At 44.8% G+C, this 17749-nt stretch overlaps 1 protein-coding gene and 1 long non-coding RNA gene across 5 annotated transcripts in view; both read left to right on the plus strand.

The window, feature by feature from the left end:
• NCALD (neurocalcin delta) overlaps window positions 1-4753 on the plus strand; it is a 53370-nt gene extending 48617 nt beyond the window's left edge. For all 4 annotated transcript variants that reach the window (XM_083749860.1, XM_083749859.1, XM_083749861.1 and 1 more), the window contains exons 3-4: window positions 3350-3455; window positions 4639-4753. In XM_083749860.1, the coding sequence (XP_083605986.1) occupies window positions 3350-3455; window positions 4639-4736 (204 nt within the window). In that variant the 3' untranslated portion in view covers window positions 4737-4753. The remainder of the gene's footprint in view (window positions 1-3349; window positions 3456-4638) is intronic.
• Window positions 4754-10461: 5708 nt separating this feature from the next.
• Window positions 10462-17602, plus strand: LOC310849558. Its single transcript, XR_014566974.1, has 2 exons — window positions 10462-13442; window positions 13474-17602. It is a non-coding gene; the product is annotated as an uncharacterized lncRNA (long non-coding RNA).
• Window positions 17603-17749: the final 147 nt, after the last annotated feature.

Raw genomic sequence — 17749 nt, forward strand, 5'->3', positions numbered from 1 at the left:
GAGAACAGAAATCGTGCTCTGGCAGCACGGCGGCAGTGGGAGGCCCCATTAGCTAAAGTGGTGCTTCAGGTTAAGCACAGTTTCAGGTTAAGAACGGACCTCCAGAATGAATTAAGTTCTTAACCCGAGGTACCACTGTATCCTGAACCCCATTCGGAGTGAAGACTGCTGAGCAGCTCATCTGCTGTAGATAGCAAGCCTCTCCAGCTTGTTCTCATGCACACAACGGAGTTTGTCTTGAGTTTCATTACTTTTGACAATCTGTGCCATGCTGGGTTTGAATTTAAAGGTAATGGCAGGAGCTAGAGGAGCACTGAAGCAGAGCATCTGCTCCTGCCCAGCAGGTAGCACTCACCAATCTTTCACCTGGTCCACATTGCTCTAAACTCTCTGGAGCAAGTTTGCCTATTTGGGTAAGTTTATATAGCAGTCATAGGTTGCAGGGTCACGATTTATGAAATATGCATATCTGTGTGTGTGCCAATTTAGAAAAGAGTGCTATAATTTAAATAGAAATGCAATACCTCTTGCCATGGTGGGGAAGACTGGACAGAAGAGCCCTTCAAATAAAGGATGCCTTCAGATTGCCCACCCTGATAAGTTGCAGTGGGAAGAAATAGAAATCAACATCCTCTGGATAAAACATAGTGACTGCCTTGGAATCTTCCCCCCCCCCCCCTGTATCTCTGCTGCATTTTGCTTTTGAAACTGTTTTTGTTTGTTTCGGGCCGTAATAAAGAATATATGTGTGCAATGGGAAGAAACTTAAAACAGCTCAGGACCTCAGGACCTCAGGGACTTCCTCTCTCCGTATAAACACACTGGGACTCTGTGTTCATCATCTGAGGCCCTTTTGGTGTGCCTCCTTTATTAAGTTGTGGGTGGACATAGCAGTCGACACAGATATTTCTCCAAGTGGTTCTTTATAGTAAGCTGGAACTGAACTGAACTGAACAGCTCAGCCGGCCTGCTTTTATAGGCTTTCCCGCCTAAATTAACTTACGTGGACCTGAGTGAAAACTATATACAGTGGTACCTCGGGTTACATACGCTTCAGGTTACATATGCTTCAAGTTAAGAACTATGCTTCAGGATGAGAACAGAAATCGGGGTCTGGCGGCGCGGCAGCAGCAGACGGCCCCGTTAGCTAAAGTGGTGCTTCAGGTTAAGAACAGTTTCAGGTTAAGAAAGGACCTTCGAACGAATTAAGTACTTAACCCGAGGTACCACTGTACACAATACCTCTGGTGGCCAGGGTGAGAGCTTCAATACATAACATCATTTAAATGCATTTGTAGGAGGCGGGGTTATTTTTCTTGGTTTGTTCCTGTTTTAACTATTTATTTTTGCTTTTATCGCGTCTTTTTATCTTGTGAACTGGCCTGAGATCTTTTGATGAAGGGCAGTGTATAAATCCAATAGACCGACCGACAGATAGATAGATATGTGCTCTTGAAGAGGCACGGTAGACCACATTTTACAGTAGATTTAAAGGATAGTACAGCGGACTTAAGGGGCAATCCTATGCATAAGAAGCTGGCATAAAACAAGCCATTGTAAGTTAAGCCAGTTTAAAGTTACACCCGTCCCAAACACCACTTAGTGGTGTCTCTACTGCTGCTGCTTCTGCTATGCCTAAGCGTGGCAGAAGGGAAACAAGCCTTTAAAATAGTGTTCTATGCCCCTTTGTGGGGAACTTACATTGGCCTTGGCTCAGCTAGCTGAGCCCCAGCTGAGCTGGGATAAGCAAGGTACACAGAGGTATTTTTGCCTGAGCCAGGGTTGGAGACACAACACCAGCTAAGGTAGGATTCAGCCCATTGTATCAGAGATCAGTTGAATCCAAAGTTGCTCATTGTTATGTACTGAAGTTCTCACTCTGGGCCAGCAGGGGGACACTGTAGATAGTTCAGGTCCACATATGCAAATAAGGGATCGAAAGTGATGTTCAGTGATTGGATAGTTACAGAAAATGGTTACTGTTGCGTTCTACTGGAGCTCTATATAAGCAGGCTGACTGAACCCTTCAGTTCAGTTCTGTTCTGGCCTGTGAATAAACAAGAGCTGTTTGAAGAATCCCTGTGTCGTCTGATATGTTCACCCACAACTTAACACTCATCCTGGTGGATGTTCCTTGTTCCTTAATGGAAAAGAACAGAACTCCTCATGGGTTGGAGAGCTCTGTGTAGTCATCAGAGCCTCTGGAACATGTAAGGGATAGCAGTTGTTCAAGCTGGTACAATTTTAACATGCTTAGGAGTCTTCATCAAAACAATTTTTTAAAAATTGATTTAAAAAAACACACACAAATCAGATAAGGTTTTCTTTGTTTTATGGTTGCTTTTAATTAACATATTTTGTAAGCTGCCTTGAAAATATTAATGTAATGGCAGGATAGAACAAATCCTTAAATATATAAATGCTGTTGCCTCCAACAAATAATGATAATTTTAATTGCAGAATATGCCCGTTGTTTCTGCACCTGGCTTCAATTAATGCCAATATTTCATTTGCTCATCCCACATTATTTTTCATAACTTTGGGGTGACTGAAGGAAAACTGTTGTTACAATGCCAGCAGCTGATGGAGGCAAGAGAGAAATACTTGACTATATTAACCAAGCATTAAGGTAAAGGTAAAGGTACCCCTGCCCGTACGGGCCAGTCTTGACAAACTCTGGGGTTGTGCGCCCATCTCACTCAAGAGGCCAGGGGCCAGCGCTGTCCGAAGACACTTCCGGGTCACGTGGCCAGCGTGACAAAGCTGCATCTGGCGAGCCAGAGCCGCACACGGAAATGCTGTTTACCTTCCCGCTGGTAAGCGGTCCCGATTTATCTACTTGCACCCGGAGGTGCTTTCGAACTGCTAGGTTGGCAGGCGCTGGGACCGAGCAGCGGGAGCGCACCCCGCCGCAGGGATTCGAACCGCCGACCTTTCGATCGGCAAGTCCTAGGCGCTGAGGCTTTAACCCACAGCGCCACCTGCGTCCCGTAACCAAGCATTAATTTTCCATTAAACTGATAAATGCTTTTCTGTGCACATATTGGTCCTCTCTGTTTAAAGTATAACAGGGCTGGAAGGTGTACTGGGTCGGTAAGCAGAAGTAAAAGAGCTAGAAATGTGGGGTAGTTGTGAGCTTGGTGGGAATTAAGGCTTGCAATCCTATGCACGTTTAATTTGGGAGTAAGTCCCATTGAACTCAATAGGACCTGCTTCTGAGTAAACATGCATTGCATTGCCCTGCACTTGTTCCCCAGCGTAAAGGAATGGGGGCACGGACCCCCCACATCCTAGAGTAGTCTCTGGAATCACAACAGTGATCATCACTACCTTGTGTCCCACTTCTTAGGCAATCTACAAGATGGTTTCTTCGGTTATGAAGATGCCAGAAGACGAATCGACACCCGAGAAAAGAACAGAGAAAATCTTCCGCCAGATGGACACCAACCGGGATGGTAAATAGCCTTTGTATCCTCTCTCTTTAGCTTGCTGGCCTCTGCTTGTTCTGGCCTCTCAAACACCTGCCAAACAGCTGGAGTGACTGAATAAACAGAAGGAAGTCCATGCTAATGAGGCCCCTGATATGTATGTAGCAACTGGGCTCTCAAGGATCTGTGCAGTGCTGACTGTTTACACTATTATGAGAAAGCCATAGAAGGTCAAACTATGCTTTTTTGGGTAGCTTTTGCAGGCTAGCAGTTTGGCCCATAATTTCCGGAAGCAATCACAGCTGAATAGAAGCCTGCAGGAAGCACAGGTCACAAATCAGGGCTCTGATGGCACAACAGGAGGCTGTCTTGGAGTTATTGTGCTAGAAAGCTCCTTCCTGGTCCTTCGAACCCTGGATCTGCTCCCAGGTCAGGTGCTAGGAAACCACTCTAAATGTTTTTTCCTTCTTTCTCCAATTCATCCCAAGCCCACTGTCACTCAGAGCTGAACCAAATTTTACTAAACTCTGGGAAAGTGACTGGTGCCCACATATTTATCTTACAACGCTGGTGATGTTGAGATCTGAAGTCAGAAATATATTAAAAGTCTATGAAAGGTGTAGGTGTCCTTGGGGGAGGGAGGGAGGGGGGAGGGAGGGAGGGAAGGAGAAAGGAAAGGAAAGGAAAGGAAAGGAGGAAGGAAGGAAGGAAGGAAGGAAGGAAGGAAGGAAGGAAGGAAGGAAAGAAAGAAGGAAGGAAAGAAAGAAAGAAAGTGAATTCTGGTGTAAGAGTTTTTATAATGCCTTGGCTGACTCAAAATATTATTTTTCTCCTGTATTATAGATAATTCCTAATGCAGCAGATCAGTTTCAGAAAGGCTTTTGGAACTGGGTTAAAGGTGATAGTGCTCATTGGTTTGGTGGTGGGATAAACCTTTGCGTTCAACAACAGGCTCACAAGCCACTATTAGGTTTGCTGACTTGCAGCCTGTGAGAATTGCCCAATCAGAACTGTTTCAACAAAAAAGAAACAGTGCATTTTGTGAACGAGAAGCTTTCGTATGCATGGAAGTAATCCCAGGTGCATTTACCTATGGCAGTGTCTTCAGTCTTTTCCGAAACATGGAGGAATGAATGTTGTGTGTGAAGCGGCTCTTAAGATGCTTTGTCCACTATAGAATTCCAAAACAGCATCTCTGTTTATTTTCTAGGAAAACTTTCTCTGGAAGAGTTTATTCGAGGAGCCAAGAGTGACCCATCCATCGTCCGTCTCCTTCAGTGTGACCCCAGCAGTGCTGGGCAGTTCTAAAACAGTTGCTTGGATTATTTCATGTCTCTGGGTTTTTTTTATTTCTTTTCTCTCTCTCTCTCTTTTTGCCAAAACAACATTCATGGTGGCATTGCCTCTGTCTGGCCAACTATGCCTTCTTTTGTGGCACCTTTCGCTTTCGTTGTGGCAGATCAGGTAGAAGTTGTGGTAGGAAAACACTCTCCCAAATGCATCCTGGGATACAGAGAGAGCTGCCTGCACAACTATGTCAGTTTTCAAATGGTTATACCACAATCTGCGCGGCCTGGTCCTCAATCAGTTTGCCTGGGAGCAAATCCCACTGGGTTTGAACAGGACTTCCTTCCAAGCATGCTTAGGACTGAAGCCTTAAGTTTTGATTTGTCCGTCAATTCCAAGCTAAAAAAAAGAAATGCGGAAGGGACGAGAGCCCTTTGCCAGAAGTATGTAGGGTTCTGAGGCATACATGGAGTAGTGCGCAAGAAACGTCTCCCGTGTTTCCTTCAGTGCTGGGGAATGCTGAAGAACATTCTCTGGCATTGCAGCAAATGAAGAGCTCCATGTGTGCACCAGTGATGCTAGCAGCAGGGTTTGGATCACAGTCAGACCAAGTAATTTAACATTCCTGGCGGCATTCAGCTACGTTTTAATCAGAATGGACCCACTGGGATTCATAGAATTGTAGAGTTGGAAGAGACCCTGAGGGTCATGTAGTCCAACCCCCCGCAACGCAGAAATCACAACTAAAGCATCCCTCACAGATGTCCCTCAAACTTCTGCTTAAAAACCTCCAGTGAAGGGAGAGTCCACCACCTTCCGAAGGGGTCCACACCAACATGAAATAGCTTTTGCCGTCTGAAAGGTCTTCCCAATGTTTAGTCAGAATCTCCCTTCTTGTTATTTGAATTGATTGGTTTGGGTCATGCCCCCTGGAGCAGGAGAAAACAAGTTTCCAACTTCCATGTGATCCCCTTCAGATATTTGAAGATGGCTATCATATCGCCTCCTTTTCTCCAGGCTTAACCATTCTTCACGAGGCTTGGTTTCCAGACCCTTGCTCATCTTGGTCACCTAACATGACTAATGTCCATTCCTTTCAATGGGTCTACCCCGAGTAAAGCATAGTTGAATGCCACCGTCTGTCTCCATGTTATGCAAGAGGTGGGCTGCTGCAACAAACCTCTGTAAGGTCCCTGCTTACCTGTGGTCACTGCTTAGATGTAAGCATGAAGGTTAGTAGAGTTAAACACAGCCCTTAGTTCCTAGTACAGCAGCCAAATGAGTTCTGTGCACAAATCCTAAGTAATGTGTGCCTGGCAGGTGTGAAATTTGCTGTTCTAATCAATCAGCCTCAATAAGCACAACCAAGGGGGCCATTTGATACATTGGGTGTAGATTTAACCCATGGACAATTCCTTTTGGTGGCCAAGGTGCAAGTTAGAGGAGAAGGCAGGGGGGGAAAGCGATAGGCATGACACACACAAAGGACAGCGCACCTTGCCTATCGGTGATGCCTTCACAGCGCTGGGAAGCTCTGAATGCTTCTGTAAGATGAAGGTGCGGTGGGTGGGGGAGAGAGAAGGTTGTTCAGCTGCCTTCTCTGGGTAATGCGACTGCATTTCTTCTTAAAAGGAGGACATGCATTTGGAGAGAGGGCAGAAGAAAATGCCACGCGGCAGTTGTGATGCTGGTCGTTGGTTACCATTTGGGATCAGGGATGGCAACTTGTGTATGTGGGAAACTTGAGTTGAGGAAATCCATCCCTTGGGGAAAGTGAATGTTTTGGTGGGCTGATGATAAAGAAGAAGCACCTACAACTCAAAGGCCACTTGCAGGGAAGAGAGCAACAAGGAAATGGCAGGATTTGGTGGTTAGAAGACAGAGAAATATTTGAGAAGGTGTTCTTTTTCTCTTAGACAGAAGAAAGTTGACGAGAGTCGGGTGGATCTATGGTATGCCAGCAAACGTGTGTTTCCTAAACACGTGCCTGCCAACTTTTGGGAAGGCAGGATGCAGTTTTCAGAGGGAGAATAGCTTAACTCTCCTTTCACTTGCCAATTCTCCCCTACAAACGCCCCTCCAAGGTCGTAGACATCATAGCTTCAGAAGGCACCTTGGAGGTCATATTGTCCAACTCCCTGCTTCTGCAAAGCAGAATGCAGCTCATCATCTCTGCCAGATGTTCACCCAGCCTCTGCATCAATACCTCTAGCAAAGAAGAGCTTGTTGCCACTGAGGCAGGCTGTTCCGCTGTTCCATTTCCCCCTGCCTTCTTCTGGTCTTGGAATCAGATTGGCGGAAGAACAGTGGGATCAACAGAGGGCAGCATTTGCAGAAGAGAATCAGCAGAGTTAAATTCCCCACCCCCACCCGCACACCACTTCCCTCCTGCAAATGCTCTGCCCCTGCATCAGAGATAAACTTGGTACTGGGAACCTGGTGTTTGATTTGTAACATGGTTCTGTCCTGAAGAAGCAGCAGGAAAACCCCCCACAAAATTGCATGTGGAAGAAAAGCAGTGGAGGAGTCACTTCAGCTCGAGCTCTCAAAATCACAGCACAATTTGAGCAGCTGACACAGAGGGAAGCATGTTGATTTGGGTGCGGTTTGGTTTCACCATTGCAGAGGGGAGAAAACTCACCAACCAGGTGTCTCTTTCTCCCTGGGTGTCCACATTGTAAAGTGGTCTTGTGAAATGGCTAGGTTTGTTTTGATTTCTGGTTTTCACGTGATCTTGCCATGTGGTTGCACTTTCACAACACCATCTGAATCACACCTCAGAAGTGGCTCAAAACTTATCTATATCCTGGGTTGGTTGGTTCTTTTAGGCGGGGCACACCTGGGACCATGGGAAGCGCTAGCATCCCATATTGTTCAGATATTAAATTGTAGGATTCATGCATCAGTACACCACCATGGTCTGTACTGAAACATGGAAATGGTACCATTTGTGATATATTTATATATACTTAAATATATATTAAAATATTTTTTAAAATATAAAAAACTATAGGAGAAAGATGTTGGATTTTTATCTCTCTTTTTTTGCTTTCTTTTGCCTGAAGGCAATTGATTATTTTGTTTTCCCTCCTCTTCTTCTTTAGACCTCAGATAGTTAGATGGGGAAAAGCAGAATCAAAAGAATAAGCACAATTTAAGCTCACAAACAAGAATATGGAAACCCCCCAGCTGCTCTGGAAAAGGGTTGGAGGAACCTGTGCCCCCCCCTATTTTTTGTTAGATTCCAACTCCTGTTCATTCCAGCCAGCATGACCAATGGTCAGGGATGAGGGGAGTTGCCACTCGATCAGCATCTACATTGCACCAGAATGGAGGTTGGCAGAAGGTAGATCAGGAACTGTCGGTTGATCTTGGGGTGATTTGCAGGAGATTGGCAGGTGTTTCTTCTCTCCCAGCGGTTTGTTTAACAATAGCAAAGGCTAGCATGACCCTCTCCTGCAGCCCCACCTGAAATTAGGCTGTTTTGATGAATGAAGCTTGAAGAGAAGGCAGCTGTGAATCTCTCTGTGTGTGAAAGAGCTGTGAGATCAGTCCCTGGCCCTTAACCCAAAGCATACAGAAGCCTAGCCAACTCTCCATTTTGTGCCAGCGGATGGACCTCCCAAGTTCCAGTAAAAATCAAATAGATCCATCAAGCCTCAAGCCCAGAGCCATCTGGCCAGCGGTTCTGATGCAGGGTAAGGGAATAGAGCTGCTTGATTATGGGAGCATCCACAGGGGTCTTTGGGTGCTGCATGGGAGTGCTGGCATCTGCCAAGTGCTGCATCTTTTGCTCTGGCACCTAGAGGGAAGAATGCCAGGCTCGGTTGCATCTGCAGGTGTGATGGGGGAGCTAGCAGAGTGCTGTCTTGCAGGCTGACGGGGGTCTCATTTGAGAACTATGCACAATGGGGGTGAAAGCTGGCAATGGCTCCTCTCCCTTCAGACTCTCACAGTTGCTTAGCTAGGAAAACCAGAACCCCAAACTCTGCACCACTTGGGTCACAGGGGCACCATTTCACGTCACAGTGGAGGAGAGATTCCCAGCAAGATTAGACTGCAGAAATAAAAGCAGTGAGTTTTAGGAACATTTGTTGCGGCCACAGGGTACCTTGTAAGAGAACCGCAGCTATGTTATTAACAAAAGCAAAGCAGGCATTGCCTACCTTCTTAAGTGAGGGATTCTTTTTTTGCTTCTGACTTGCAAACCTAATCCATGGGTCCATTTCATTGGTGTGATAACAAAGGCCAGTGAACTGGTCCGATATTGGTCTTCCTGAGGAATAGTCCAGTGTGATCTAAAACAGGGCACCTGCCTTTCATTTTCCCCCTCCCCATATGCAAATCTGGCAGACTTTTGAGATAGTTTGTCACTTATTGAGGCTATATATCTATAGAACTAGCCATATGCCCTGAGAGGAGGAGGAGAAGGGGCTTCCTGGGATTTGTCAAAAGTGACCTTGTGGAGACAGAGTGCAGCTGAGCCTTAATGCAAAGCAAGGTTAGTTCTGCTGCTGCTGACATTATATGGTCTATACTGGAGTATAAGCAGCAACTATTGTTGACTAGATGTTTAGTGAGACTGGCAGTGATCCTTTGTACCATGTGGGTAGCAGAACATATATTCACTCCCAAAGCAACCAAATCCCCGAAGAGATGTCCCAGTGCAATGTGTTCTTCTCTACCATCCAAGCTGCCCACTGGCTGTTTATCAGAGCCAAAACAAGGCTTCTCCCGGTGATTCCTGTCTAGAAATAACTAACAAGGTGATAGTCAAGTCATACTAAACTAAGGCAACTGCTATGCCCCTAACCTTAGGGGCCGTGTCAAAATTACTCAACGGTATAGCTAGGGGACGTTCCCCAAATACCCATCACAGATACATCCGCATGATACAACCCTCTGCCTTGCTGGTTCCAAATTATTCCTTTGCCAGCAGCTTGTGGCCATGTGACTCCAGAATAGGGTTGCCACCTGTCCTGTGTAATACAGGATCATCCTGTATTTCAGTGTAAAACGCTATGTCCTATGTTGATTCAATACAAGAAACAATTTGCCCTGGATTTCCTCTATTTCTGTTCTGTTGTGCTCTTTTGCTTTCACTCCCTTGGCCAAGTTAGGGATCTCCCTCCCCCCTGCCTCGCCCTCTTTCTTGGCCATGTTAGGGTTCTTCTCCACATGCCCCCCTCTGCTACTGCAGGGAAGTCATGGATCCAAGTGGTTTTTCTTTGGTCCCGCCATTTTCCATGGGAAAACCCGCTGTTTCCCCCTGAATTGAAACAAAGGTTAATTGGGTTTTCAACAGATTGACAATTCTTCCAATTCAGCAGTAAATGGCGGGCTTACCAGGGGAAAGCAGTGAGACAAAAAAGCAAAACTGTTTGGACCCCATCCACTGTCCTGTGCCAAGAAATTGTGGCACAAACATAAGTCTGAATGAGCCCTCAGATGTATCATGGAGCACATGTCATTGTTTCCAGTAGCTAACTGACTTGTAAAGTCATTTGTAGTGGCCACACACAAATTGACACTGGTATAATTCTAAATGAATACAGTGGTACCTCAGGTTAAGAACTTAATTCATTCTGGAAATACGTTCTTAACCTGAAACTGTTCTTAACCTGAGGTGCCACTTTAGCTAATGGGGCCTCCTGCTGCTGCTGTGCTGTTGGTGCGCAATTTCTGTTCTCGTCCTAAAGCAAAGTTCTTAACCCGAGGTATTATTTCTGGGTTAGTGGAGTCTGTAACCGGAAGCATCTGTAACCCAAGGTACCACTGTAGTTTGCATGGAGCAATAAGCAAGGCATTAGCGTATATATGTATAGATATCATTGCAGTTACGTTGTTTTTTTTTGTATCTGTTCCTGTAGTCGCTGGGAAATTCTGTTTGAAATTCCCACTGCCTTGCATAGCTTGCATGCAGCAATGGTAACCTTTTAGGCAACCGTTACTTGGATGGTACCACAGGGTTTGACTTGAGCATAGATAGCCATTCTTCATTTCATATAACGTAGGGCCAGAAACACACCCTTCATTATTTTTACATCTTGAAAACTTGTGCGACTATTATGAAATAGTAAAAGAGTTTGGCCCATCCTGTTTGATAAAATCTTGAGAGATGTTCCTGACTGCAGAGGCCTGAGTTTGGGCATATTGGTTAGTATATAGAGAATGATCACCTCTGAACCTTCCGCCAGTGTCTTCCCATGTGTTTTGTCAATACCACCAGAGTGGCAGTTGATTGATGCCACCATACACATGTTTGTACCGGGGTTACAAAACCGAGAGTCTCTTTTGTTAATTTCATAGTTCCAAATTAGACTAAAAGCCCATCTTGAAGTTGCATCCAATCTAGCTATGAAGCCACGTTGTAAACGGTGTTCCTCACATGGCAAGTTCTTCTGCTGCCTGTTGGAAAACAGGATTTTGACACACATAGTAATTCAACTAGATGAGGCGGCTGCTACAGCAGAGTTACAAAATTTGTGAAGGATGTTTCTGATGGAGAGCCTATGGTCGTTTTTTTCAAAATGCCACACATCCTCCTGCTATCATTCATCAGCAGGAACAGGGCAGTGTTGCTTCCCTGGCTTCCCAATGCAGAGGTCGCTGCTGCTAACTAAGAGGTGAGGCGGCAGGAAGGTCCATGTGGGCAATGTGGCAGAGCCGATCTGTCACTCCCGAGGCTGCCCCTTGCCCCTCTCCCCAGCAGTGACTTCTGCATTGGGAAACCAAGTAAGTAACTTGTTTGAAAATGTGCTGCGAGTGCCATCACAAAATGGCTGCTGTGGTGTGCGGCATAACACAAAATGGCTGCCACATCTAAAAGAGCGGGGAGGGGAGAGGAACACAAAACAGTGTGGGCATTTCCCCCTCAATGAGAAAAAGCATTTACACCAGCCACCTACCTCCATGATTGCTCACAGAGAGGAAGTTCTTTGCTCTGTTCTGAAGGAAGGGTGGGAATGAAATGTCATGTTGAAGGAAGCATATTCAGTGTGGGAGAAACCAAACCAGGGCAAAGAGGAATTGAACAGCAAGAGCATATAGTCTGCCATGCAGTGTGGATTTTTGAGGGGATAATTACTGAGATCCTTCACAGCTGGCATAGGAGGTAATTGTGGGCACACTGGCACCAAGTTGGCAACCGTCGAATTGATCCAATTGTCTGTTGTGTTTGGAGCACACACGCTTTTCCAAAGGTGGCAAAATTAGCTCTCAAAGTCTAAATTACTTCCATCCTATCGTAAGTCCCATAAATGCTTTAGGGTGGGATCTAGTCACATCTTCACTGATGGAATTTTTAAAACATGAAGCATAACCCTGTCATGATGTGTTTTAAAGCCCTATCATCGCTGGAGCATGAGGAAAGGGCTCTGTAAGGAGGCTTAAGACTTGAGCTGGGGGAAATTCAGTTTGGTTCTCATTTAAACACAGGCCTATGTAATTTGCACTTCCTGAAACAACGCACAAACTGATACACAGCCATCCTTCAAGATTTGCACTCCTTTGAATTTTGCAATGCAGTTCCCCAGCCAAATACAAAAGATGTATATATTATGGGAAAGTGTGCATTAAAATGCATATATTAGTGAAAATGACATAGAGGAATGTGTATATTTGACTAAACTGCATACAGAATTGTGTGTATTAGGAGAAATTCACATTAAAATGCTGGAAAATATTTCATGAGGACTCATTTGGGGGGTGGGAATTGTGAAATGTAGAGGGCTGCACTTGAGACTGGGAAAATGAGAAACTCTCTTAGTTTCTCTAAAATTAGCAGATTTGTCTGTCCATCATCAAGAATCATACAATTATTAGTTTTAACCCTAGGCCATCAGTGCAGACTTGGAAGATACAAAGTAAAGCTAATAGACCTTTAGTTGAAATCACAAAAGGCTGTGACCACAAGGCGTTGTTTCTAAAAGGCAAGCAGATGTCTTCTCAAAATGTTGCTTTTCGTCTAAGCAGCTGTGCTCACCCATTTTCTGCAACACTCAGAGAACCTTTTGGCTCAGAGCCTTGTTGCCCACTTTAGGGACACGACATGTGGTTCCTTCTCTGCTATGTTAAAACCAGAATAGAGTCGATTTTGATATTCATATGTGAAAACAGGCCAAAGGCGGAAGGCCAGAAACAGCTGCACAGAACAGAAATAGGTGGAGTTGTTTTTTACACACATTTTGCAGCCCAAGCCTATACACAATTACAGTGGTACTTCGGTTTTCGAACGTAATCCATTCTGGAAGACTGTTTGAGTTCCGAAACGTTTGAAAACCAAAAACTCAATACAGAAGCCTCAATATGGAAAACTCAATATGGAAGCTGCGTTTTATGTTCGACTTCTGAGGTACGTTCAAAAACCGAAACATTTATTTCTGGGCTTACAGTGTTCGAGTTCCAAAATGTTCCTCAATGGATGGAGACAGAACCTGCTTGTCACATGGCGAGATGTGGCCCCCCCAAAATAGTTGATTTAAAGTCATTGCTGTTTCTAGATGGAGGTTTATAGTGGGATCAGGACTCCTTTCTACGGGAGACGGGGATTGTGTTCAATGGCAACAATTTGCAATAGCCCAATGATCAGTTTGCAAATTAAGTCCCCATATGGAAGCACCCTGCAAGTCATGCCTTCCTTGTAGCAATGAATGACACTTCTCCTTCCTGTTGCATGCCCCCCACAGCTACTTTTGAGGTGGGTGACCCTCTGGAATGCCATGGGATGTGGCATGGGGGGCGGGACTATAGCAGGAAGGGAAAATGGATGCATACTGCTTGCATAAAAAGTGGTTTCTGCTAACATCGTGGGATCCATACCAATCTCTTTTGCATCTCCCCTAGTTCTCATGTGAAAATCCACAAACTATATGAAGATCCCAATTCCTGCTTTTTTAAGAGTTCATGGCCCCAGTACAGAAAGGCACATATACACCTTGCTAGCTGAGGAAGTCTGTGTGTAATGGTGCAGCACTCACCTGCCTTGGTTCAACCCATCAAACAAGGTAGCAGTAGCACCTATCAGCACTTCCAGAGGGGGAAGCATCAGACTGCATTTGGTTCCATCTCTTGTCACACTGGTAGAAGAGCTGGAGAAAGCATTTTAGCAGCTACTGGGTTGTTTCCAAGACCAACAATGAGCCCTGTCTAACTTGAAAGTTTGCATACTCAGTTTGACCTTGTTCCAATAAAAGAGATAGCTGCTGAGAATCCAGTGGGAATAAATTGCGGGTGCCTACTGACTTTCCCGTTGTGCCTCCTTGTTTCTCATGCAGCCTAAAGGCAAGCCATCAGATGAACATTTTGGAGCGCAGGCGGCTGTGTTATAGACACCTAGGCCTTGTGCAGACCCATGGTTAATTGACTAATAAATCATCCTAGCTGATGTGCCATCAGAGACAGTTGGCTCTTGATCATAGCTGTCTTTGCTTAGATAAATTGGCTGTGGTGGTGACAAAGGCTGAGGAGATGTAATGGTATTTCCCCTTCCTTCCTTCCTTCCTTCCTTCCTTCCTTCCTTCCTTCCTTCCTTCCTTCTGTGCCAGTCCAGTGAGAAAAAGCACTTTCAGGTCAAGTCTTTAGCAGTTTTGACACATGCAGGCGTACACAGGCATGTCCACACACAGGCACGCTGCGAAGACATTTAGCATTCTTTAAACAAGTATTAAATCTATAATACTGATGGTGAATAGACTTCCAGTTGTCTCTGTAGCATTTTATTAAAGCCTTTTGGAATTGCTGGTGCCGAGCTATATAGTAGGGATGTCGTTTTTGTGTGGGGTCATATGCTTCCTCCATTCTCATGTTTTATGGGCATGAACCACAAAATCACAGAGCTGCACCAGGTAGGCTCGGAAACAAACTCAGGATATAAGTCAGGCTGCTTCACGGGTTACCAGATTTCCATTTCAGTGACGACAGAAACATGCACTTAGACCCACGCTGGCCTCAACCCAGAGACACCTGATCGGGATTTTCACTGAAGGGAGCAAATTAGTCGTGACTTGGATCACCTGATCTGGATCGGGGCACAAGGGCAATGCAAATGGGGGACTGCATCTCACGCCTGAGATTTGAATGTGCATCTGCCATGCCTCGATTTGCATGTTGCAAATTAGCCATGCATCCATTTGCTCATCAATATACCCCATCTGCATAGCATGGTTCCAGATCTAGCAAGGCCTGGAAAACCACCTGTGGACATTGCTTCTGTTGGTGTGTCTCCCTTCTTGGGTCAGATTGAAGTATATGTCGTTTTTAAATGTTCAGCATGATGGGTTAAAGCCAACCTGTAGAACAAGCACGGTATAGTCAGTCAAAGAATAGAGCAGATTTGGTGAATGGTAGTAAATTCTGTGTTCCCAAGCATGGCCACTGTTTTATGCGCCCTTTTCTAGAGTTCTGTGTGTGGAAGGAACAAACTTTTTTTTCTTGTATACTGACAAATGCACTTGTATTTATTGTTCAGAGAATGACTTTGATCTGTACCTGTTATAGTTTCCTATCAGTTGAGACTCCCCAACCCCTCCCTCCCTATACATATAATATGCAGATTCTGTGCCAGTCTTACCAGTATCGGTTGCATTTTTAAGACAGTACTTCTGTGTGATCCTACTGTGTGTCGGTAGCGGCAACTTTGTTGTAAAATGTAAGCGGGCGGGGGAGAAACTTAAAACTGAATTCTTGTGTTTGTGTTTGGCTTGTTTGCTTGTAGAAACAGTACTGAGACTTGCATGTTCATCATATTGCAGCCTTCACCATCCTGAGGCCCTCCAAATATTTTGGACTACAAAACCCATCACCCCTTGCCAGCGCATGCGCTGATGAGTTTTGTAGTCCAAAACATCTGGAGAGTCCCAAGTTGGCGAAAGCTATTGTATCGATTATTTCCCCTCCTCATTGCTAGTTGTTGCACAGTTATGCAATTGTTTTCAGTTGTATAGGAAACTTGCATTCCTTGTTTGTTTGCTTGTTTGTTTTAAAATGGGGATTTGTTACAATCTAATTTTTTTTAATAATCTGTTTGATTGCGTTTGTGTGTGTTTTTTTTAAACCATACCTGCTCTTTGCTGCTCAGGGGTTGCTGCCAGGAGAACATTTTGTTCCCCAAACATGGTGGTTTTCATGGACTCCTATCTTGCATGGTAGGGCGACACCACTGCTTTGCTCAAAGTTAGAAGAGGTCCCTGTCCATGGGGCTTTGGCTCTAGATTTCCCTTGTGGCAGTAGCTGAGACCAGCCACCCTTATCAATTTCCCACAATGCTTTGGGACAGCCTTTTCTGACCTTGGGTCCTCTGGTGTTGTTGGACCTCAACTCCCATCAGCCCAGCCAGCATGGCCAATAGTCATGAATGATCGGCACTGTAGTTCCACAATATCTGGGGAAGGGCTGCTCTAGGGCACTGTGGACTATTTGAACTGGCAGGCAGGTTCACAGAACAAGGGCGAGAAGAAGGGCTAAAGGAAGAGGCTTGTGAAATCTGCTGAACCTGCTGGGGATCTCATGTAATGGCGCCAAGCCTAGCTTCATTCAACAGCATCCCCCATAAGAACGTAAGGGTCTGTTGGATCAGGCCCTTGTAGTCCAGTATCCTGATCAGACAGTGGCCAATCAGAAGCCCATGGGAAAACCATAAGCAGGGTCCCCAAAGCCCCCATCCCTTTCATGGGACACCTACAAGATCTCACACACAAATATTCCATCACCAGCCACTCAATCGCTTGCTCAGCTCTGTCCGGTCTTCTCATTCTTAGGAAGGCTGTAGATTAGAGCTGGAGCTTTCGTTCCCCCTTGCTTAACTTCTGTGGTTAAAAAAAGTACATACTTTAGGAATTGAATGCAGACTTACTGTGCTGTCCCAACCAAGCTCTATTGAATTCAATGGGACTTGCTCCCAGGTAAGTGAGACTAGGCTTGCAGCCTTAATCACAGACCCCCTGAAAACCATGAGTCTACTCTAAGTGTGACTTAAGTATGAATCCAACCTATTAAAAAGAGTTGTCCAGGGTGTTTTGCCCAGTGTAACATTTCTGAGATGTTTGCTCGGTTATTACCATGTTAACTTTTGACATGTAAAGTTGCCACGGTTATTTTTTAATCATCCCAGGTTCCTAAATTAAAGATTTTTAATCCGTCATCAGACAAGAGGCAGTATTTACAATGGGCAGGATCCAAATCAAAATGAAGCACCTTTAAGGCTACAATCCTATGCACACTTATTCAGTGGGACTTGCTGCAAAGGAAATGCATACTATGGAGTGGTGCTATGGAGTGGGTATCAGCTGGTGGGGGGACTGTGAGGTGGGCCTCCAAGTGCCCACATGCTCAACCTATGGGGAGTTTGGATCCAGACTTTTTGGAGTGGGCCTATTGTTTAATTCACCTGTTTCCACACTTGGGTGGAATCCCTTGTGGACTGCATGCTACGGTCAGGCATAATGTCTGTTGTTGTTGTTTTAAAATGTGAAAATTGTAGCCAAGTATAGCCCATAAATATTTTAAAAGCAGCAAAGTGTGTTGGTTTAAAAAAAGAAGAGGGAGATGCATTTGTGACAATGTCTTTTACAGTGCCAAACATATGAACAATATTGTTTTGAAGGAAGTTAAGACTTTTTTTACTGTATTATTGAACAAATATTGTTTTTAAATGTTAGATTTTGAATAATTTTGTATTGTAAACTTGTTTTGTGACATGGTGCTTTTTCATACTGGAATTACTGATTGCACCTGACTATAATTATTCTGTTTTCTTATATGAATACATAACCTCAAACAAATCTTTATGAAAACCAGTGTATGGCTGAGACCTGAGGTTTGCAAATATAAAGTCCTCCATAAAGCCCCTAAATGTTATTGCCTCTAATAAATATTCTGCTGCAGCCAGGCTTTCTGGAACGTTCCACTGCATTTCTCTGGGGGAGGGAGGAGACAGGCAAAGAATATAGTAGCCATTGTGAGGAAACAGCTTCATAACTCCCATGATTCTGACCCTGCCAATGCCAGTGAAGCCCCCTCTTCTTGGAGAATATAAT

This window comes from Podarcis gaigeae, assembly GCF_964106915.1.
Source record: "Podarcis gaigeae genome assembly, chromosome: 7".
In the NCBI taxonomy this organism is placed as follows: Eukaryota; Metazoa; Chordata; class Lepidosauria; order Squamata; family Lacertidae; genus Podarcis; species Podarcis gaigeae.